We start from the raw sequence: 23,031 nt of genomic DNA, 5'->3' as shown, positions 1-23,031 counted from the left end.
GCATTTCAGCCATGGACCTTGCCTCACTTAATAACAAGAGTTTTCTTGCTGCTTCACAGCTTTTCTGTCCATCACTATCACCAGAAGTAAATACTTTATCAGAGATTTCCTTGCATCTCCGCAGTGCTTCACTGTCTAACACTATCACACTGCTCTTTGCTCCAATCAGTGTGAGAGCACTGTGATTAGAACAGAGACAAGCGTGACAGTCATGGACAGTAAAAGACTGCGGAGAGACAAGGAAAACTCCTCTGATAAAGTAATACTATGTCCTAACACTAGCGCTTCCTGTTTTTTATTTACTTGCACATTCACATTAGTAGCACGCTTGGTGCAGAGGGATCAATAAGAAGCTTTGTCATACACAAGATAGAGCAAAATATGTATATACTATAGGTATATGCATGGGTTTACTTGTTTTATTTAGATAATGACAGATCTGAAAATCAATATCTGCCTAAAATCTATGATTTATACACCTAGTTATTCTAAGAGAGAGAGCATTCCAAATTATTATGCTAATTGGATTTAACCCCTTTACCCCCAGGGTGGTTTGCATGTTAATAACCTGGCCAATTTTTACAATTCTGACCACTGTCCCTTTATGAGGTTATAACTCTGGAATGCTTCAACGGATCCTGGTGATTCTGACATTGTTTTCTCGTGACATCTTGGGCTTCATGATAGTGGTAAAATTTCTTTGATATCACCTGCGTTAATTGGGAAAAAAATAGAAATTTTGCACAAATTTAGAAAATTTCACAATTTTCCAAATTTTAATTTTTATGCCCTTAAATCACAGAGATATGTCACACAAAATACTTAATAAGTAACATTTCCCACATGTCTACTTCCCATCAGCACAATTTTGGAACCAAATTTTTTTTTTTGTTAGGGAGTTAAAAGGGTTATAAGTTGACCAGCAATTTCTCATTTTTACAACACCATTTTTTTTTAGGGACCACATCACATTTGAAGTCATTTTGAGGGGTTTATATGATAAAAAATAACCAAGTGTGACACCATTCTAAAAACTGCACCCCTCACGGTGCTCAAAACCGCATTCAAGAAGTTTATTAACCCTTCAGGTGTTTCACAGGAATTTTTGGAATGTTTAAAAAAAATGAACATTTAACTTTTTTTCACAAAAAATTTACTTCAGCTCCAATTTGTTTTATTTTACCAAAGGTAACAGGAGAAAGTGGACCCCAATAGTTGTTGTACAATTTATTCTGAGTACGCCGATACCCCATATGTGGGGGTAAACCACTGTTTGGGCGCATGGCAGAGCTCGGAAAGGAAGGAGCGCCATTTGGAATGCAGACTTAGATGGATTGGTCTGCAGGCGTCACATTGCTTTTGCAGAGCCCCTGATGTAACTAAACAGTAGAAACGCCCCACAAGTGACCCCATATTGGAAACTAGACCCCCGAAGGAACTTATCTAGATGTGCTGTGAGAACTTTGAACCCCCAGGTGTTTCACTACAGTTTATAGCGCACAGCTGTGAAAGTAAAAAAAAAAAATTTTCCACAAAAATTATTTTTTAGCCCACAGTTTTGTATTTTCCCAAGGGTAACAGGAGAAATTGGACCCCAAAAGTTGTTCTCCAATGTGTCCTGAGTACCCTGATCCCCATATGTTGGGGTAAACCCCTGTTTGGGCACACGGGAGAGCTCGGAAGGGAAGGAGCACTGTTCTACTTTTTCAACGCAGAATTGGCTGGAATTGAGATCAGACGCCATGTCGCGTTTGGAGAGCCCCTGATGTGCCTAAACAGTGGAAACCCCCCAATTGTAGCTGAAACCCTAATCCAAACACACCCCTAACCCTATTCTCAACAGCTACCCTAACCACACCCCTAACCCTGACACACCCCTAATCCCAACCCTATTCCCAACCGTAAATGTAGTCCAAACCCTAACCCTAACTTTAGCCCTAACCCTAACTTTAGCCCCAACCCTAACTTTAGCCCCAACCCTAACTGTAGCCCTAACCCTAGCCCCAACCCTAACCCTAGCCCCAACCCTAACCCTAGCCCTAACCCTAGCCCTAGCCCTAACCCTAGCCCTAACCCTAACCCAAGCCCTAACCCTAACCCTAACCCTAGCCCTAACCCTAACCCTAGTCCTAACCCTAATGGGAAAATGGAAATAAATACATATTTTAATTTTTTTAATTTTTCCATAACTAAGGGGATGATGAAGGTGGGTTTGTTTTACTTTTATAGCGGATTTTTTAGTGGATTTTTAAGATTGGCAGCCGTCACACACTAAAAGACGCTTTTTATTGCAAAAAATATTTTTTGCGTTACCATTTTTCGAGAGCTATTATTTTTCCATATTTTGGTCCACAGAGTCATGTAAGGTCTTGTTTTTTGTGGGATGGGTTGACGTTTTTGTTGGTAACATTTTCAGGCACATGACATTTTTTGATCGCTTTTTATTCCGATTTTTGTGAGGCAGAATGACCAAAACCCAGCTTTTTATGAATTTCTTTTGGGAGGGGCGTTTATACCATTCCGCATTTGGTAAAATGGATAAAGCAGTTTTATTCTTTGGGTCAGTACAATTACAGCGATACCTCATTTATACCTTTTTTTATGTTTTGGCGCTTTTATACGATAAAAACTATTTTATAGAAAAAATAATTATTTTTGCATCGCTTTATTCTGAGGACTATAACTTTTTTATTTTTTTGTTGATGATGCGGTATGGTGGCTCCTTTTTTGCGGGACAAGATGACGTTTTCAGCGGTACCATGTTTATTTATATCCGTCTTTTTGATCACGTGTTATTCCACTTTTTGTTTGGCGGCATGATAATAAAGCGTTGCTTTTTGCCTTGTTTTTTTTTTTTTTTTAACGGTGTTCACTGAAGGGGTTAACTAGTGGGGCAGTTTTATAGGTCGGGTCGTTATGTACGTGGCGATACTAAATATGTGTACTTTTATTGTTTTTTATTATTATTTAAATAAAGGAATGTATTTATTGGAACAATATATTTTTTTATTATTATTTATTTAGGATTTTTTTTTTTCACACGTAATTTTTTTTTTTTTTACTTTTTTACTTTGCCCCGGGGGGGACATCACAGTAAAGTGACAGTTCTCTGATCTGACACTTTGCTGTGCACGGTGTCAGATCAGCGATCTGACATGCACAGCAGGGAGGCTTCCCGGCGCCTGCTCTGTACAGGCGCAGTGAAGCCACCTCCCTGCAGGACCCGGATGCAGCCCCGCGGCCATTTTGGATCCGGGGTCTGCAGGGAGGAGACGCTCAGTACAAGATGAGCACATCGCCTTGTACCGATCATCTCAGGGAAGCACGCAGGGAGCCCTCTCCCTGCTCGATGCTTCCCTATACCGTATAGTCAAGACAAGTTTCAAGCAATATGGTAAAGAAAAAGGATCTCTCTGCTGCAGAAAAGTGTCAAATAGTGCAATTCATTTGACAATGTATAAGAACATTTGATATTTTATGGAAGCTTAAGAGTGATCATCCTACTGTGGCTGATACTGAACACAGATGGATTTGTACAGATAAAGGTATAATGAGGAAGGTTTCTGCTAGACAAATGCATCACATTAAGAGAATATCTTATAAAATACCATTACAAAGCAGCAAACAGGTATTTGAAGCTGATGATGTTATCATAAGAACCTCAAGGTGTAGAATCTTCAACAGTTTTGCAGTTGCTCATAAGCAGAAACTGTTGTATTCGGCCCAAACATACAGTACATAACGATTAATTTTAAAACACTCTTGTTTACTGATGCGTGCCTTACAAACCTGAATAATCCAGAGTTGTGGACAGTTGGTGGATGGCCACCATGCCCCAACAAGGCTACTAAGACACGGTACAGTCATGTTTTGGGTCGTGATCATGGCAAGAGAGTTGGTAGGTCCCTTTCAAATTTTATTTTAATCCTAAACTCTATCTATTTAATGTCATAATATCATCTTGTTTCCTAATATACTTTAATTAATAATTCCCTATCCTTATTTTATTTATTTTGGAACTACTGTCACAGCATGTAAATTGACTGATGGGTGTTTAGAGGTGACAAGGCGGAACCTGTGCCCTAAACAGGTTGAAGAGCAGGAGAATGAGAGAGTGAAGTCTGCAAAAAAAAAAGTGTTTACTCATCTCATGCATGGTCTCATTTGAGCTTAAGTCTAAACTCTGCAAAAACATGTTTCTGGTGCAGTCTATTACATCTGGGTGTTTGCCTGCAGTAAGTGTATGCACCCAAAAATGATGCACGACAGAACACACGGTGACTTTGTCTGCACCATTATAGTCAATGACCCTGTGGACGAAAACGCCCGAAACATGTTTTGTGGGATGTTGATTGTGATGAAGAACGAACACAGTGTTAAAGAACCTTTAGCAGTGCAGGAGATGAGTACGCAATGGGGTTTTTTCCATCGCAGAATTCATTGTCTCGCTCTCCAGCTTTTTAGCTCACGTATGGTTCACCCTTAACACATATCAGTTAATTTACTTGCTGTGGCCACAGTTCCAAGATAAATAAAATTATTTGCTTCAACTGATGAGGAGGAGGATTGGGATATTATGCATGCTTAGTGGTATCTCTCAGGAGATGGCGCTGCAGGAAGCTGCTGTGATGGCTGTCTAAAATCAGTAGCAGCAGGATTTTGTTAAGGAATGTATAACCCTAAGACAACAGGCATACTGCCTTGTAGTTATTGTAGTACCAACAGTATCGTACCACTAATAATGGAAAACCATGTGGCACTTGCACCAGGATCTCCCCCACTAACGGCCTCGTCCTCACACTTTCAACTATATCCGCATCTTTGATTCAGATACAGTTGCAAGCAATGATGGAAAAGGGAGTCATCAGTTCCCTCCTTCATCATTCTCCCTATTTTTCTGAAGTCTCAGCGCAGCGGTTTTAACACCCCAGGTAACCGGCTGTTACAGTGTTATTGCCTTCCTCACGGGGAGGCTGATGCCATGCTTGGAAGCGAGGAAGGATCCCTTTAACAGGTATTCAGCACATGCAACAATATAAAAATATATATATATTCTGGCTTGGAGGAGGAGTTGAGTAGTCTGTCAGAGGGACAGAGAAGAGAGGAAGAAGACAGAGAGAGTCAGAAAGAAAAGCTGGGTCCGTGCAGATGAGTAGTGCTGTAGCTCTGATAGGAAAGAGAAACAGGACACTCTGTAGGAAGGAGACTGATAGGGGAAGAGAAGCAGAGGAGAAGTAAAAAGCTGGAGAGAAGCTGCAATTGAGCTTCCTCCAAGCTGAAACGCAGGAACCGGTGGCCGTAAGTCCGAGGCTGTGTAGGACTGTATGCCCCACAGCAGAAACTGGTGGACAGCCGATTGCAAGTTGCCAGTCCACCAATTACACCCGAAGGCACAGTAACAGATAGAGCCCAGAGTCATCTGAGAGAACCCTGTAAAAGGCTAGAGTTACCTGCCATGTGGGTAGTGTCCTACCAGCAAGGGGGACAGAGAGAACATGAGGACCTTGTGAGAGGCCTAAGACAGCAAGGGACTACAACACAGCACAGAAGGGAAGGCTTCCAACCCCACCTGGTTAGGGGGATTCCTGAGTCGCTTTCAAGCCGGCCGGACCATACCAGTACCTGTGATCCGGTACCTTGGACTGTGGCTGCCTTACACCAGTAAAGAGGAAAAGAGACTACAACCCTGTGTCCTCTATTTCTTTCTACACAATCCCTATCTACCACACCAGGAGCCCTGGGGACCCAGCTTCACCTGTGGGAAGCCATACCATCCCTGCTGCCATAACATCATCCCAGTGGACCCCTTTAAGCAGCATCAGTCATCCCTGACTAAATACCACAGGTGGCGTCACAAATAAACTTTATTCTTTATTCCCATTTACTTCAACCCCTTTTATTGGATGCCAAGGGCCACGTACTTGGTCACTGCTGCTGTGTCACATCCCCTTTAAGACCAGGCCCGGTACCGAGTAACCCCTAGGCTATGGTGGGTGCTCCACAGGCATGATGAAGTCACTAAATTGCAACCTTTGTACTAAGCAGTGCAAAGGTTCAGACAACAAGCTTCAGAGACAAGAGCAGCTGCAAAGGTTTTTTTATTCAGTAAGTACTTTGTGGGTGCCATTATACTATTTTCAGGGCTACTTTGAGGATTATCATACTTTTTGGAGGGCGAAGTGGGGGCCATTATACTATTTGGAGGCCTATATGGGGAACCATCATTTTGTTTGAAGGGTTATTTTGGCACCATCATACTATTTAGAGGGTTATTTGGAGGGCCATCCTGCTATTTGGAGGGCTATTTATGGGGCGAACTTACTATTTGGATGACTACTTGGAGGTCATTATATTATATAGAGTGCTGGGTAGGGGCCATTATGTAACGCTTGCGCCGAGACTGGTTGGTGCGGGCATCTGGGGGTGTGGCCCCACTGGACCACAGACCAAATTTCCCTGGAAGGGGCGTAACTAAGTAGCTTCCTAGGTGTTCGCTGGAGCCTCTGATGGTGAGGTCAGACTTGTGCAATAGGAAGCTACCAGGTACCACTCCAGGGTGGAGTCTGACTGTGGATGCTGATCCCACCGGGGACAAGACACAGGCAGGCACAGCTGTGACACTGGCTGAAGGATGGGTACAGCAGAGGCCCTGATGGGCAGACTGCCTTGATGGAGTTACAGGCAGGCAGACGGACACGGCTGGCACTCTGGCAGACTGGGCTGATACTCTGGTAGGAACTAGTATACAGGCGGGTGTATGGAAAATGGTAAGAACCTGTTCAGACTGGTGAACATAAAGAAACAGATAGAGACCTGTATGGCAAGTTGCTGAACAGAGGTAGAGCAAGAGCGGATGCAAAGCAAAATCACAGGAGGCGGAGTACGAGCAGGAGGTGAAGCTAAGAGCAGAGAAGGAGAAAGCAGAAAGAATAGCAGAGAAGGAGAAGGCAGAGCTAAGAGCAGAGAAGGAGAAGGCAGAGCTAAGAGCAGAGAAGGAGAAGGCAGAGCTAAGAGCAGAGAAGGAGAAGACAGAGGAGGAGGCGCAGCTAAGGAAGGAGCCTCTGGGGGTGGAGCCAAAAGCAGAGCCGCTACAGTTGGAGCCAAGAGCAGAGACGCTGGAGGAGGAGCCAGTAGCGGAGATGCTGGAGGAGAAGCCAAGAGCGGAGACGCTGGAGGAGAAGCCAAGAGCGAAGACGCTGGAGGAGAAGCCAAGAGCGAACCGCAGGAGGCAACGCCAAGAGCCAGAACCGCAGGAGGCAACGCTAAGAGCCAGAGGGTGCAAAGCCACAGGTTGTGGCGAGCAAAGCTGAGAGGTACAAAGCCACAGGTTGTGGCAGAACTGAGCAGAGAAGCACAGAGCCACAGTGTAATGGCGAACAGAGCAGAGAGAAACAAAGCCACAGACAGTGGTGAACAGAGCATAGAGAAGCAGAGCCACACACAGTGGCGAACAGAGCAGAGAGAAGCAGAGCCACAGACTGTGGCGAACAGAGCAGAGAAAAGCAGAGCCACAGACAGTGGCGAACAGAGCAGAGAGAAGCAGAGCCACAGACAGTGGCAAACAGAGCAGAGAGAAGCAAACCCACAGACAGTGGTGAACAGAGCAGAGAGAAGCAGAACCACAGACAGTGGCGAACAGAGCAGAGAGAAGCAGAGCCACAGGCAGTGGCAAACAGAGCAGAAAGATAAGGCGGAGGTAAACACAGCAGAGTTGGAAATGACAAATGACAAAGAAGGAACAGGAACGGATATAGACCAGAGTACAGACAGGAACAGATGTAGACCAGAGAACAGACTGGAACGGATACACAAACAGAACACAGATGAAGGCCTGCAAATTGCAGCCCTCAGAGACAGGAAACAGACACGACCTGGCAGCTCAGTAGCAAGTGCTAACTGAGAGAAATAGTTTGCTCAGGCATCCTCCAATGGGTGAGGATGTCTTAAGTATCAGAGGCCTCTAGGACATTGGCCAGGGACACCTTAGGGAGGTGCACACAGTCTCAATAAGAATCCGGAGTTGCTGGTTCCGGCCCCCTATGCACACAGCCAGGAAGTGTACACAGAGTAAGCGGCCATGGAGCACATGGCATGGAGCGGGCAGCAGACAGATCTCACAGCATGGCACTGGGTGAGTGATTTGATGTAACAGGCAGGTGGGGAATGGAAGGCCATGCAGTGATGCCGGCAAGGTTGTTACACATTATACTGTTTGGAGGGCTAGGTGGTGGCCAATATATTGTTTGTAGGGCTGTGGGGGGCTATTATACACTTTGAAGAGCTGTGTTGGGGGTCATTATTCCATTGATAAGGCTGTGTGTGGTCCATTATACTGTTTGAAGGCCTGTCATACTTTATGGAGGCTATGAAATGACTATTTTGGTGAATGTGAGCACTATAGGGCTTTGAAAGGAGTAAGTTACTTTATAAGGACTGCAGAATTTTGAGATATGCTCTTCTGAGAATGTTATTTTTTTATATGTATGAGGGGCCCAGGTAAAACTTCTGCTATGCTACCCCATGATTTCTATGTATGCCCATGAGTACCAAACATAATTATGGAAATATCAGGTTTCGATAGGTTAGTAAAGGGTGGAAGAAACACACAGAGTTCAGTTTTGGAAAGATCTAGGTTTAGATAGAGAGATGATATGATGTTAGAGACAGTGGACAGACAATTACTAGTATTTTGTATTATGCGGAAGTGATTGATGTATTGAGAAGAAGTACATAATTGGATGTCGATAGTGTAGAGGTGGTAGTAAATGCCAAATCTGCTGCGTAGAAAGAACAGAAAGAAAAGAAGGGACCTCCAGGAACCCCTGCAGCAAGGTGAAGAGGAGATGAAGAAGAGCCAGCAAATGACACCAGTTGGTTCTACTGTATATTGGGTGAGGTAAGAGCCCAAGCAGGCAGATTAATGGAGGTCTACTAACAGAACATTAAACCTCAGAGGTGTATTGTGTTTGTGCTTCGTTACTTCCTGTGTTTTCTCATGTTTCAGATTGATTTACAAAAAGATGTCAAATACAGTGCTACATTGTTATTGCGATTACTAATTCTTTGCAGTACATATATAGCAGTGTAAGACAAGAATAGAACTCAACAATTACGCTGGCATTATCCTTGTCTCCAGACATTTGGAACACCAAAACCTTTCTTGAGGTTTTCAATTATGATCTTAGTTACATAGTTGGACCGCTTGAGAAAAGACATAGGGTCATCAAGTTCAACCTTTCCCTTAATCAGCATGCAAAAAAGACACACTGAATGAAATGCTGTCACAGTTACAGACGTAGCAGGGCTAAAATGATCATTTAGCTTTTAAAGGCTGCTGTGTCTGCGCATGGTAATAGCTCACTGAATTAGTGTGCCAGTGCCTGCAGTCCTATGTAAAACACAAAGCACCCTCGGCGCTGTGCCACACGACAAACTCACCTCTGCAGCGTTTGCACATTTTCACATAATTATGGGACAACGTGCTAGTGAGTATTGTCGCCCATAAGGCGCTCGCTGCTCATTCAGTCTGTGCTGCTTCATCGCATCTTTTCTCTAATATGTCCAAATTTTTTTTATTCTCTTCTCACTCTGCAGCCTTAACACCCCCCTTTCTCATAGAAAACCCAACACGTGTGTACTCCCTCCCCGTCTACGCTCTTATTGGCCTGTGCTCCAGGCTGTGATCCTCCTTCCCATTCCTATTATGGAGCAGCCTGAGTCCAAACTGGGAGCTACAAACAGCAGCAGGAGCAGCATCAGTATCAGCATCTCTGGGTATCCACAGTGCACACAGCATGGGGCTCTGCAGCACCCTCACCTGCCTCGTCTGCCTCACTCTGCCCTGGCGCCACTCAGCAGAGCAAGGTAGGTACCGCCAATCACAGGGCTGGCGCCACGCGCAAGCCTTGTGCATGAATGAGACACTGCTCTGTGTGTGAGATAGGCATTTACCTCTGGATAAGGCTTATTTGTGCTCAGAGGATAACGTCAGGCATTTACTACACTGTGAGCAGGTGGAGGAATACACCTCCTATGTGATCAATGGCAAAGGCAGAGACTGATAGTAATAGAAAAGCATTCATAGACCTGGTGATCACAGGATATTAACTTCAGAGGCTTTACAGGAATTGTAACTATAGTGTGTGCACATTGTGTCAATGGGCATTACCAAGATGCCATTTATTTGTGTGTTTGTATTAACTGCAATATCTTTGTAGCATGCGATCTGTATAACCTTCCATCACGTTACTGAGGCTGGATATATATATATATATATATATATATATATATATATATATATATATTTTTTTTTTTTATATATTTATAATTCGTCAGTCATCACTGATTGAATTGCCATTTAATTTCCAAATGGATGATGCCTTTAGGCATTTTCATTGTCATTTAATATACTACCATACTATAACTATTGGAGGATTATTATTATTATTATTATTATGACTTTTTTAAATTATTGGCTGTTTTGCAATATCTGACTGCTGGCATTTACTCAGCGGTGTTTGCATGATATTGATATCTCTCATTTCAGTGAATAATATGGTGCCATTCACGGAAGTAATGATTCATATTACATGCGCTGTCTGATTACTAATATTATCCATGAAATGTTTTCACTGTTTGGATGTGAAATGGAAAACAGCTTTTTGCACATTGCATGAATTTCCATAAGACTAATATAGAAGGCAATTTTCTATTGTGTTGATCTCTGAACAATAAATTCATTGTCCTGGGTTGTGTAAATCGGGAGGGTTGGACTGTCTCCGTCTGCCCTTTAAAGCTTGGTTTGACCTTTTACCCATCAATGTGTACGAGCATGGTGCTTGCGCCACTGGCAGTGATGGGGTTAATTTCACCTGTTGTGTCATCTGAGCATAGAAAAAGCTTCACCAGGACATTCTACAAATCCATCACCCCTTCTGTCACTGTTTGTACCCTTGACATTGTTGTGCAGTGTTTGACAAGCTTGGAAAGTGGGAGGTAGTGAAGGAGTTAGGAAACAATGGCTGTATTTTGCGTAGGATATTTAGGATCCTAGGGCTGACTTTCACAGCAGTATGGAAAATCATTGTTCAATGGTGCATGAATGATTTCTAATTGACTGGACTCTTAGTATCTTAACAGAGCAAGCCAGCAGGGAGGCTGCATCTCTCCACAATGGCAGCTATTTACTGTATCAGGCACTTGACTATTGGCACAAGATGGCATAATTACTTCCTGGTGACAAAAGGCAGCGTGGCCACTATCCCTCCCTCCGAACACACATAGGCAAATCATTAATGACAGGAATCTCACACATGGTCTTTATGATTTTAAGATGACTCATTCTGGATGGAAAGATTCTGACGGGCTTTGTCTATGGATAATTCTATTTCACTTCTGAAGCTATGTACAGATATTATGCGGCACTATATGTACCAGCTAAAAGAGAGTACGAAGGGAATAGGACATGTCTCTGGCCGGAGTCTGTGTGAGAAAGTATGTACTTTACTGTTAAGTTGGAGTAAAATATCTATCTATCTATCTATCAATCTCATATCTATCTATCTATCTATCTATCTATCTATCTATCTATCTATCTATCTATCTTATCTATCTATCTATCTATCTATCTATCTATCCCATATCTATCTATCTATCTATCTATCTATCTATCTATCTATCTATCTATCTATCTATCTATCTCATATCTATCTATCTATCTATCTATCTATCCCATATCTATCTATCTATCTATCTATCTATCTATCTATCTATCTATCTATCTATCTATCTATCTATCTATCTATCATCTATCTATTATCTATCTATCATCTATCTATCTCTCTATCCAATATCTATCTATTTATCTATCATCTATCTATTACGTATTTATATTCATCTATCCATCCAGTGTACCTATTTGTGTCAATTAATAAAAAATAGTGGAACAGCACATTAAATAGAAGCACATCGGGGGTAAGGCCTCCCATGCAAGGCATCTCTTCTTTGAAAAACAATGTAATAAATAGAAAAAACAGGCACCACTCCAATACTTATCAAATAATCAGAAGGACTTTAATGGCTTTGGTGGTGTGGTGACGTTTTGGTTACAATGAACCTTTATCAAGCCTCTATCTATATCTATCCATCCATCCATCTAGAAATTATCTCTAAATATGACCATCTATCTATCTATTATCTATCTATCTATATATCCCATATCTATCTATCTATCTATCTATCTATCTATCTATCTATCTATCTATCTATCTATCTATCTATCTATCTATCTCCATATCGATCTATCTCCATATCGGTCTATTGTATCTATCTATCTATCTATCTATCTATCTATCTATCTATCTATCTATCTATCTATCCCATATCTATCTATCTATCTATCTATCTATCTATCTATCTATCTATCTATCTCTATCTATCTCAAGCCTTTCTCAGGCTAGAGAAAGGTTCTATAAACCGAAACATTGTAATTTGGACTTATTAAAATCCACTTTTTTCACATTTTTGTATGTTATTATCTATCTAGATATTATCTATCTATACCATATCTATCTATCTATCTATCTATCCCATATCTATCTATCTATCTATCTATCTATCTATCTATCTATCTATCTATCTATCTATCTATCCCAGATCTATCTATCTGAGCATGGTGGCTCAGTGGTTAGCATTGCAGCACTGGAGTCCTGGGTTCAAATTCCCCCTTGGACAACATCTGCAAAGAGTTTGTATGTTCTCCCTGTGTTTGCTTGGGTTTCCTTTGGGTTCTCTGGTTTCCTCCCATATTCCAAAGACATACTGATAGGGAATTTAGATTGTGAGCCCCATCGGGGACAGTGATGATAATGTGTGCTATCTTATACTTTCTGGATTTTTTTCATAAGTCATACATTTCAATATTTTTCTTAGATATATTACTGTACTGGTCTCCAGCGTCATTGTGTACGATGTGCCATGGGAGTGGTGGCTATCATTTCCTGCATTACCTAGTCACTATGCTTGCGATACATGTCTTCTGTCCTAGAGAGCATGCATGTACTCTAACAAGTCACCGAAGCTCGGTATAAGGCGATGGCCATCAATGAACTTTTAAGTCTGTAAAAGTGCTGTAGTTGAATGACTTTTTTTCTAGAAGTCCATTAATACCAAGACTTCAGAAGCAAGAGGAAAGCTGATGAATTGTGAGAAGGCCGGGGTTGCAGAGAGATGAGAGGGACAGATTTAGGCATGAGTGTAGTAGATATGAACAGTTCAAAGATGAGGCAATTCTGAGCTCAGTAGAAGAGGCACATACTGATGGAACCAGAGATTGAAGCTGATATACATGGATGTGCCAAGCAGTGCTGAGCCTTGCAGAGAATCTGGGAAATGTGGAGTTTGTAGATATTAAGGATTTTTCATTATTCCAAAAATGAGAAGAGAAATTCTTGTTGTCTTTTCTATTATGCATAGCTGTAGTTGTAAGATAAGCTTTGTATTTAAATATTCTGCAATATATACAAACACAATGATATATTATAACGGTACAATTGTAAAACAACCCTTAGACATAACTCACAATGGACCCTAAAATAATAACCCATTGTATCCCATGTAATAATAAAACACTACCAGATGTCAGAATTGTGCAGTGATCTGATGTGATCTATATATTCTGCTTCTCCTGCAATATTTATTCCATTAAAGGCTAAGTTCACGCCATCGTATGAAAAAGCTTCCATTTTCATCCAGAAAAAAACAAGCGATTGGCCATCCGTATTGTCACCAGCATGCTATCCGAATAGCATCCAATTTTTATGCTTCAATAATTAGGTACTTATATAGGAACAAATGCAATTCCTTATGTTAATAATTATAATACAGAGTTTGGTTCACCAATGTACAGATGAGTGCATCTAAAAAACAGATGAGATCATGCAGTGATTTTTTTCCGACAGACTGTGGTCCGTGTAGAAAAGGGTTCATATGAATGGACACATTGATTATATTGGTCTGTGTGCTCTCTGCGTGCCGTCTGTTTTACATCACTGTGACCGAACCTACGTCTATGTGAACGCCGCCAAGCAGCTTCAGCAGCACGATACTGTATAGGGAGACAGACAACTTTCCCACCTGTTCTGCTTTGCCCACTGTCGCTGTCCTATCCTTGGCATGGAATTCTGTGACTTTACTGAACAGCTCCCCCTCGTGTGTAAAAATCCGTGCATTTTACTTTGATCCGAATGTCACCTCCCTCATCCTATGTACTTTAGTATGTCAAAATTTCCTTTGTTCATTTTCCTTTCAAATCTTGTAATTGTTAAATGTTCAATAACAAATATGCCGAAAAATACATGTACTGCCTTTGTGCCGGTGACTGCGGTGTTGTCTTTTGGACAATGACAAGTAATATTTATTCCTTTGTTTCTCTGAGTGTACTTTTTACTGTGCATAATTTGGATTATACTGCAAAACTGGAGCACAATGCAAAGCTGATAATGGAAAATGTCATTGTATCTGTTAAGATGAAGCAGATAATGTCTGCTAGTCTCTGACAGGGGTTTAAATAGCCTGTCTGTTCATTACAGTATCGTCTGGGAGAGAGGCATAGTACCTCAGATAAACTTATCCTGTGCTGCCAGTAGCGTACATTTCTGGTGTGAAACCTTAACCCCATCTCCATCTCTGCTTCTTTTACCTTGTCATCCTTCCTTTTATCCTGAAACGTTCTTTATTTTGCGTCTGACAGATGATAGTTCTTCCTTGCTCTTCATAGTATACTTTTGGAGGAATTCTATGAAGCACTTCCCCGAACCACTTTGATTCCCCATATAAAAGCTACCATTTCATTAAACAGTAAAGAAAAAGGGTAATGTAGGAACCCTGTGACTCATTACTGTTTTGTTCTACTCTTTACATAGTACTAAAATATGATCTAAGAGGTATGGGTAATATTTTTGTATTTTAATTACAGTGATTCTTTTCTTTCTAAACTTTACACAAGTAAAATTTTCCTTGCAAAATAAGGATAAGTCCAAGTTTTGGATTGTATAATTTCATTTACAAGCGGTTATCAGAGATATTAATCATTTAAGAAAAAGTCCCCACTTTATGTGGCGCTCATCGAAAAATAAGAAAAGAAAGTATAATATACAGTCTCTCCATACCACTTTTGAGCCATATTAAGGTAGCCACCAATGATATCATATCACATGAACGCGTGGTGAAATTTCCACCATTGTCACAATATCCATTTACGGGGACACAAAAAGTCAAGTAATCTGCCATAAATGCATATATAATTGGTCATTGGACATTGGTGATGTCTGTGGTTTCCAGAGCAAATCCCCCTTTAACACTGCTCAGTGATTTCTGTCATGGGAAATGTGACAAAACATTCGAGGAAAAAGTCTGTTCAGATCAGTGACAGCTTGCCTAGAATGATATGTCAGATTTTCAGGAACCGAAATCACTGAGCAGCTCAGAAAGAGTTGAAACTCCCCATAGAGCTCTTTCATTCTCGAAATCAGTGATTTTCATAGATTCACCAAAGGGTCCTTTTTTTATATGTGTCTCGCTTTCTCCTTAAGGCAAACATAAGAAAGCACTGATGATATCACTGACAATGATGGGGAGATGTATTAATGGAGCACTTCTAAATAAGCCATCACTAACTACTATGTGAACATATCCTACTATTAAAAATACCGCTAGCTATTACTATAACTGAAGAGATCTATAAGTAAAGTGAGCTTCCATAAAATAATATTTTTTTGATTTTTCATTAACACTAATTAACATAATATTACACATTACCATTAAATACATGGACCTGAATATTGACGAAAATCTTTCTATCTGGAATCCTAGAATGTTAGAGTTGGAAGGGACGTCCAGGGTCATCGTGTCCAACCCTCTGCTCAATGCAGGATTCACTAAACCTTCTCAGACAGATAGGTCCAGCCTGTGTTTGATGACTACATCGAGCTAGAAATGGTCTTTGACTGGTCTTTTATCCTAAATGGAAAACGATAACATTCAGACATTCATCGTGATGTGTCCATATAGAGTAATGTATAACAACAGTGTAATCCAAGGGATAAGTGTCATTGTCCTGTTACATGCCCCAAGCACGGCGGCAATATTTATGGTGTAAATGTGAATGGCAAGGTTTCAAAGACAAAAGCATTTCCGTAAAGCAATTACTCAGATTACTTGAGATTCTTCAAGCATTATATATGTGAAAACCCGATGGTGTATTCCTATTTATGCACTTTAGCACCTTCATATGCTTCAAGTTTTCTGATCCTTCTGTTGCTGTTAATTGGTTGGTATTTATATACTGTATTAATGGGAATTCTGAATGATTATAAGAATCATATAAAAGAACACACATGTTGTTTATGCTACAAAGAACTATGCAGAACTTTTGTCACTAAGATCGAGATGGATGTAGACGCTGCTGCCATGGCAAAGGTGACTGTGGATTTACACATATTGTCTATTTGGATGAGATACATGGAATATATCCCCAAACTGCTAGAGATTTATGGATATATGATACTTCCTTTATGTCAGCCATTGGTTAACAAGTTCATGTGTTCAGGTCTTTATTTCTATTGAATTACTGTAAGCACTATATTAAATGCCTGGTTTTAGGTAAGATGGCCTCAGACATTTTCCATTAAAAAATGTTAGTTTTATTAAGTCTTGACAATGGACCAGTTAGGGACAATGGTAAGATCGGTGTTGGACAGGGATGCCAAGGACCCTATAGTAACATTGACTCTTGGGCCCACTGTTCAGCTACTTGCAAATATTACATTGCATTCATTCACAAACTATGTTTCCATTGAAAACCATACTGGATACTCTGCCTTTATCTGTACGAGGATTCACGTGTTTCCCTGTGGACCATTTCAAGCCTGAGAAGACTTTTGTTTTCAAGCTATATTATAATCATGGGCAGTTTTAACTTAGAGTATGTCTCTATCTAGCTTCCAGATATCAGGAAGTTGCTTATCTACCTCTCTATATTATGAGTTTGTGCAGTGGGAATTGGGTCTGGTACCTCATAGCCAAGCTTTGGTTGTCTATGGCTGCTTTACATTTATAAGTGGAATTACTTCTCACTTTCCTGTTGCACAGAAGAAATTAAAAATGGAATTGCTCTTCTTACTTATCTATTGTATTATAAATTTTAGATATAGTTCATCGTTCATCTTTTGTTCCTTCCATTAAGATCTAAGGGATCTTGTGGAGAGTGACAAGTCAGGTCTGGCATGCCAGTATGAGGAGACTTAAATGCCTTGCATGCTCTTCTAAGAAATTAAATTGTCTCTTCAGAGAGGTAGAGGACTTGAACTCTAGTGCCACCTATTGCTTCCAATAGGTGGCACGATAGTTCGAGTCATCTTTCTCGCCAAAAACACCATTTGCATATTTAGTTACTTCAATAATAACTTTGTACGTTTTCCAATTAAAAATGAGCAATGACACTATTTATGTTTTTCCCTTCTGTTCTTTAAAAAATAGGAAATTTTCTTTAAAACGTTTCTATCCAGATATAGACAAAGAAGCCTTGGTAGGTATTCTCTAATGATAAGGTTAGGTTTTCACCACCATTCTGTTTATTGGTGGCATGGAATGAAGATATCTTGTGTATTTCAACTCTGATATGATCCTCTTCTAAAGGGAAACTGTCATCAGGTTCCTGCTGCCAACGAGGGACTATGTGACTCAGCTGACTCTTTTGAAGTAGGTCCTCGGACATCTTCTGCTTGCCCAGATCCTTTTTCTCAGCCAGGTCTCTCCCTATGTGTCGATGTAGAAAATTAATATTTTGATAGCGCTCAGGTTGTACAGTGGCGAAAGGTGACTGGTGTGCAGGTTTCAATTGTATTGGGAGATGGCACCAGAGGTGAACACGCTCTGGAGGTGAGCAGCCTAACATAAGATAGGAATTCTGCAAAGTGTGGTGTGCTACCCAAAAAAGGTTTCGAGTTGAATAGTTGGCAAATAGAACTACCTTTATAAGATTCCACAGATTGATAGATCACAAATTGGTTTTCAACTTCAGATAGGACAGGATTCGCCTGACTAAGGCTCCTGTCCGGAGAAGAAAACAGGTCAGTCTGTGGAATCTAATAAAGCTAATTCTATTTGCCAAGTATTCAACTTGAAACCTTTTTTGGGTAGCGCAACACACATTGCTGAATTCATATGTGTCCACGTAGGTAGAGATCTGTCAGTCTAGGGTATTGAGGTGGGGAGAAACTGTATATACTTTGCCATGCCTTGGGCTTTGTGGCACAGTTGTGCCATTCATAGAATTCTGTGTATTGTATTACACATACTTAATGTAAAAGATCAGTTATCAAAAATTGGTATTGATCTGTCCTTTCAATTGAATATTGCAGCATTTTTAACAAGATGTTTGGAAAATCCTAGATATACATTTTGGGAATCATATTGTACAATAAAGAGGGCTTGAAATGTTGTATTTAGGCGGAAAAATAATTGTGTTTATTGTCTGAAATAACACAGAAAAACAATAAAGTATATGTAGATGAGCTGGAAAATGCATTCTTCCTGTTGGCACACTAATTAAAATACAAAATTTGCCAGCCTTCCATTCCACAGTCACTCAAAAGTCATAAGTGTTGTCTCCTAGGCAGAAATTTCTATATTTTACTTTTTTTTCCAATAGAAGTAGAGATACGCTTCTATGAGCATCAGGACAATGAACACCGAGTGTAATGCAACAAGGTATAAAATTGGGTCTGATAGCACTAAACCCTAGAATTAATTATATTGGTTTATGGCAAATGAAATTTGTAGTGTAGGTAAAAGGGTCACTGACTTACAAGATATGGCAGGTTGCTATCAGAATGCATATTATTGGTACACAGGTCCATATAAAAGAAGAAACTCTTGTACAACATGATAGTAAAAAGATGGAAAATGGACTGCGTATAAAATGTTACAACTTATAATTATAGAGTATTACCCCATATAACTGCAGATCAGTTTATTCATTTTACTTGCTTATACAACATCATTAATTAGAAGCATAGAATGTTAGAGTTGGTAGGGACCTCCTCAAGGGTCATTGTGTCCAACCCCCTGCTCAATGCAGGATCACTAAACCATATCAGACATCTGTCCAACCTCTGTTTGAAGACTTCAGTTGAAGGAAAACTCACCACCTCTCATGGCAGCCTGTTCCATAGCATTTTATAGATATCATCATCACTGTTCCCATTGGAGCTCATGATCTAAATTCCCTATCAGTATGTCTTTGGAGTGTGGGAGGAAACCATCACAAACACAGGGAGAACATACACTGCTCAAAAAAGTAAAGGGAACACTTAAACAACAGAATATAACTCCAAGTAAATCAAACTTCTGTGAAATCAAACTGTCCACTTAGGAAGCAACACTGATTGACAATCAATTTCACATGCTGTTGTGCAAATGGAATAGACAACAGATGGAAATTATTGGCAATTATCAAGACACCCTCAATAAAGGAGTGGTTCTGCAGGTGGGGACCACAGACCACATCTCAGTATAAATGCTTTATGGCTGATGTTTTGGTCACTTTTGAATGTTGGTTGTGCTTTCACACTCGTGGTAGCCTGAGATGGAATCTACAACCCACACAAGTGGCTTAGGTAGTGCAGATCGTCCAGGATGGCACATCAATGCGAGCTGTGGCAAGAAGGTTTGCTGTGTCTGTCAGCATAGTGTCCAGAGGCTGGAGGCACTACCAGGAGACAGGTCAGTATACCAGGAAATGTGAAGGGGGCGGTAGGAGGGCAACAACCCAGCAGCAGGACCTCTACCTCCGCCTTTGTGCAAGGAGGAACAGGAGGAGCACTGCCAGAGCCCTGCAAAATAACCTCCAGCAGGCCAAAAATGTGCATATGTCTGCTCAAACGGTTCGAAACTGACTCCATGAGGATGGTCTGAGTGCCCAACATCCATAGTGGGGGTTGTGCTCACAGCCCAACACCGTGCAGGATGCTTGGCATTTGCCACAGAACACCAGGATTGGCAAATTGGCACCCTGTGCTCTTCACAGATGAAAGCAGGTTCACACTGAGCACATGTGACAGAGTCTGGAGATGCTGTGGAGAGTGATCTGCTGCCTGCAACATCCATCAGCATGACCGGTTTGGCAGTGGATCAGTAATGGTGTGGGGTGTCATTTCTTTGGAGGGCCACACAGCCCTCCGTGTGCTCGCCAGAGGTAGCCTGACTGCCATTAGATACCGAGATGAGATCCTCAGACCCCTTGTGAGACCATATGCTGGTGCGGTTAGCCCTGGGTTCCTCCTAATGCAGGACAATGCCAGACCTCATAGAGCTCATGTGGCTGGAGTGTGTCAGCAGTTCCTGCAAGATAAAGGCATTGAAGCTATGGACTCACCCGCCCATTCCCCAGACCTGAATCCGATTTAGCACATCTGGGACATCATGTCTCGCTCCATCCACCAATGTCACGTTGCACCAAAGACTGTCCAGGCGTTGGTGGATGCTTTAGTCCAAGTCTGGGAGGAGATGCCTCAAGAGACCATCTGCCACCTCATCAGGAGCATGCCCAGGCATTTTACAATAGGGAGGTCATACAGGCACGTGGATGGCACACACAATACTGAGCATCTTTTCCTTGTCATGAGGCATTTCCACTGAAGTTGGATCAGCCTGTAATTTAATTTTCCACTTTGATTTTGAGTATCATTCCAAATCCAGACCTCCATGGGATATTTATTTTGATTTACATTGATAATTGTTATGTTTTATTGTTCTGAACACATTCCACTATGCAATGAATAAAAATTTGCAACTGGAATATTTCATTCAGAGATATCTAGGATGTGGGATTTTAGTGTTCCCTTTATTTTTTTGAGCAGTGTATAATACATACTCCAACTGGACAGCCAAGAAGTAGGGTTGTTACCCAGAAACGTGTAAGCTTATGAATCCCAAACTTTTTAAATCTCTTTTGTTCTTTTCACCATGTAAAAGTTATGCTTTAATATATTTTTCTTTCATTGGTGTTGAAGTTAAGACCTTACGGGCTCTCTCGCTCTCATGTTTGACCTGGATACTAGCTCAGGTTTTTTCCACACTCCTCTGTGCACCACATCCTAACCAAACAAGGTCTTCTGGAGCGTCCATAGTATTTACATGGATTTTCCTCTGAATTTTCCCCCTATTGTCTTTATCTTTTCCTTCATGGGCTCATTGCCTGATATGCTGCAGATATAGTTAAGGACGATGTGGGACAGTGGCCTCTCCTGCATCTTCTGTATTCTGGGCATAATTAGCTATGAGTCTATGACTAATAGCCACATCTAGCTTGTCTCTGCAAATCAGATGACTCCCAACAGACATCAATAATTTATTGATTCCAATATCTTGAGTCTAGTTCTTAAACTGTGGCTCCCCTACTGGTTTCAAGTGAACTAATATAGTAAAATAGAAGCACCACTACTTCAGGTCTGATTTTCAGCTTAATGAAAAATAAAAAGAAAATGAGAAAAAGAAGTTTAACAGTTGTAATACCGTACTAATAATCTAACTCAGCCTTTGTTTTTATTTACAGTGTTCTATGATTAATGTAAGTTATTATTTCTAAAAATTAGCATTGATGTAGAACCACTTTAACATCATGATACAACATGATTAAGCATATGACACATAGACTGTTGTAGGTCAGAAACAATGTATTGCTGAAAATATGACAATCACAACTCCTCACTCTCTTCAGATGATGCCAGGTAGATAAGGACTTGGCAGTTTGCCTTGTAGATGGGCCTGGCAGTGATTATCGTATCTCCCCCATTCAAATCACATTGATGCTGAGCAAATTTTTCTTTTGGGGTAGTTGGGAGACATAGCTGCTGACTGACAGTTTCTGCATTTTTCAGACCAGCTTAAAAGCACTACAGACTTCACTAGTGACCTGCTTCCAATCCTCATGAACAACAGGCTGTCTGGGTTTTGTGCCAATTTTTTCAGGCGCAAAAGAAAATTCTCATGTACTACTCTCCATGAAATGGTTAAATATTATTCCGGATTAGAGAACATAGCTGATCAATACAAAAAATTGCACTGCATGTATTCTGTGTGGTATTACCCATCCCTTGTAGATTGTGAGCCCTCGCGGGCAGGGTCCTCTCTCCTCCTGTACAAGTTGTGACCTGTATTGTTTAAGATTATTGTACTTGTTTTTATTATGTATACCCCTTGTTAAGGTTGGCGGAACGCACCGAATATATATATATGAGACAGTTGGTGCATTCGCAACCCGGGGTCCACCATGCAGGAGAGAAACCTGCTGCTAGTAATAGGCGGTACTATATGGCAGTATTAGCAAACTCTGTTACTTCACAGATTCGCTAGAATAACAAGATGCTGTGCCCTGTTAACCTCACAGAGGAACGCAGCTACCAACCAGAGCAAACTGTGGTCATGCAGTTAGAATAGCAGACAAACAACTCCTCACCGGAGGTGCTGGTACTCTAGAGGCTTATTTCAGCCAAGGCCCTGAATCCAAACATACAAACTCCTCACTGTTGGTGCAGGTATTCTAGGGGCTCATTTCAGCCAAAATCTGACCACATACAAGCATGACCACACTGGCACTGAGCTCTTTAACATTCGTCTGATACTAGCGCATGACAGTGTGGCCATGGGAACCTTTTATAGTTTTAGCACTCAAGGACCTTCCTAGTGGTCCAACAAGAATGCTTCAGGACCAGCGCATGTGACCCCTGACCTCCAATGGGAGGTCGTCCCGTAGGCATGCTCAGTGTGGGAAAACCGGGACTTAGTTCCAGAAAGACCTTCTCGCTGCTGAACATTGCTGGCTACAATGACAGAGCCTGGAAGGGCAGTAGTAACCAGTCGTCCAGTATCAGCCTGAGCCAGATGCTGGGACCGACGTTTCCGCTGAGCAGGCTCCACTGCAGCTGTAGGAGAATGGGAGACCGCAGCAGACAAGGTTCAAGATTCCCCCTG

At 41.2% G+C, this 23,031-nt stretch overlaps 1 protein-coding gene across 1 annotated transcript in view; it reads left to right on the top strand.

Moving 5' to 3' along the window:
• The first annotated feature begins 9,718 nt into the window (after window positions 1–9,718).
• Window positions 9,719–23,031, top strand: part of EPHA10 (EPH receptor A10) — a 1,320,108-nt gene continuing 1,306,795 nt past the window's right edge. The window contains exon 1 of the mRNA XM_077295896.1: window positions 9,719–9,864. Coding sequence (XP_077152011.1) covers window positions 9,795–9,864 — 70 coding nt within the window. The 5' untranslated portion in view covers window positions 9,719–9,794. The remainder of the gene's footprint in view (window positions 9,865–23,031) is intronic.

The sequence above is a fragment of the Ranitomeya variabilis genome, chromosome 3 (genome assembly GCF_051348905.1).
Source record: "Ranitomeya variabilis isolate aRanVar5 chromosome 3, aRanVar5.hap1, whole genome shotgun sequence".
NCBI lineage: Eukaryota > Metazoa > Chordata > Amphibia > Anura > Dendrobatidae > Ranitomeya > Ranitomeya variabilis.
Note: the sequence above shows the minus strand (reverse complement) of the source record. Positions and strands in the feature narration are given on the sequence as shown.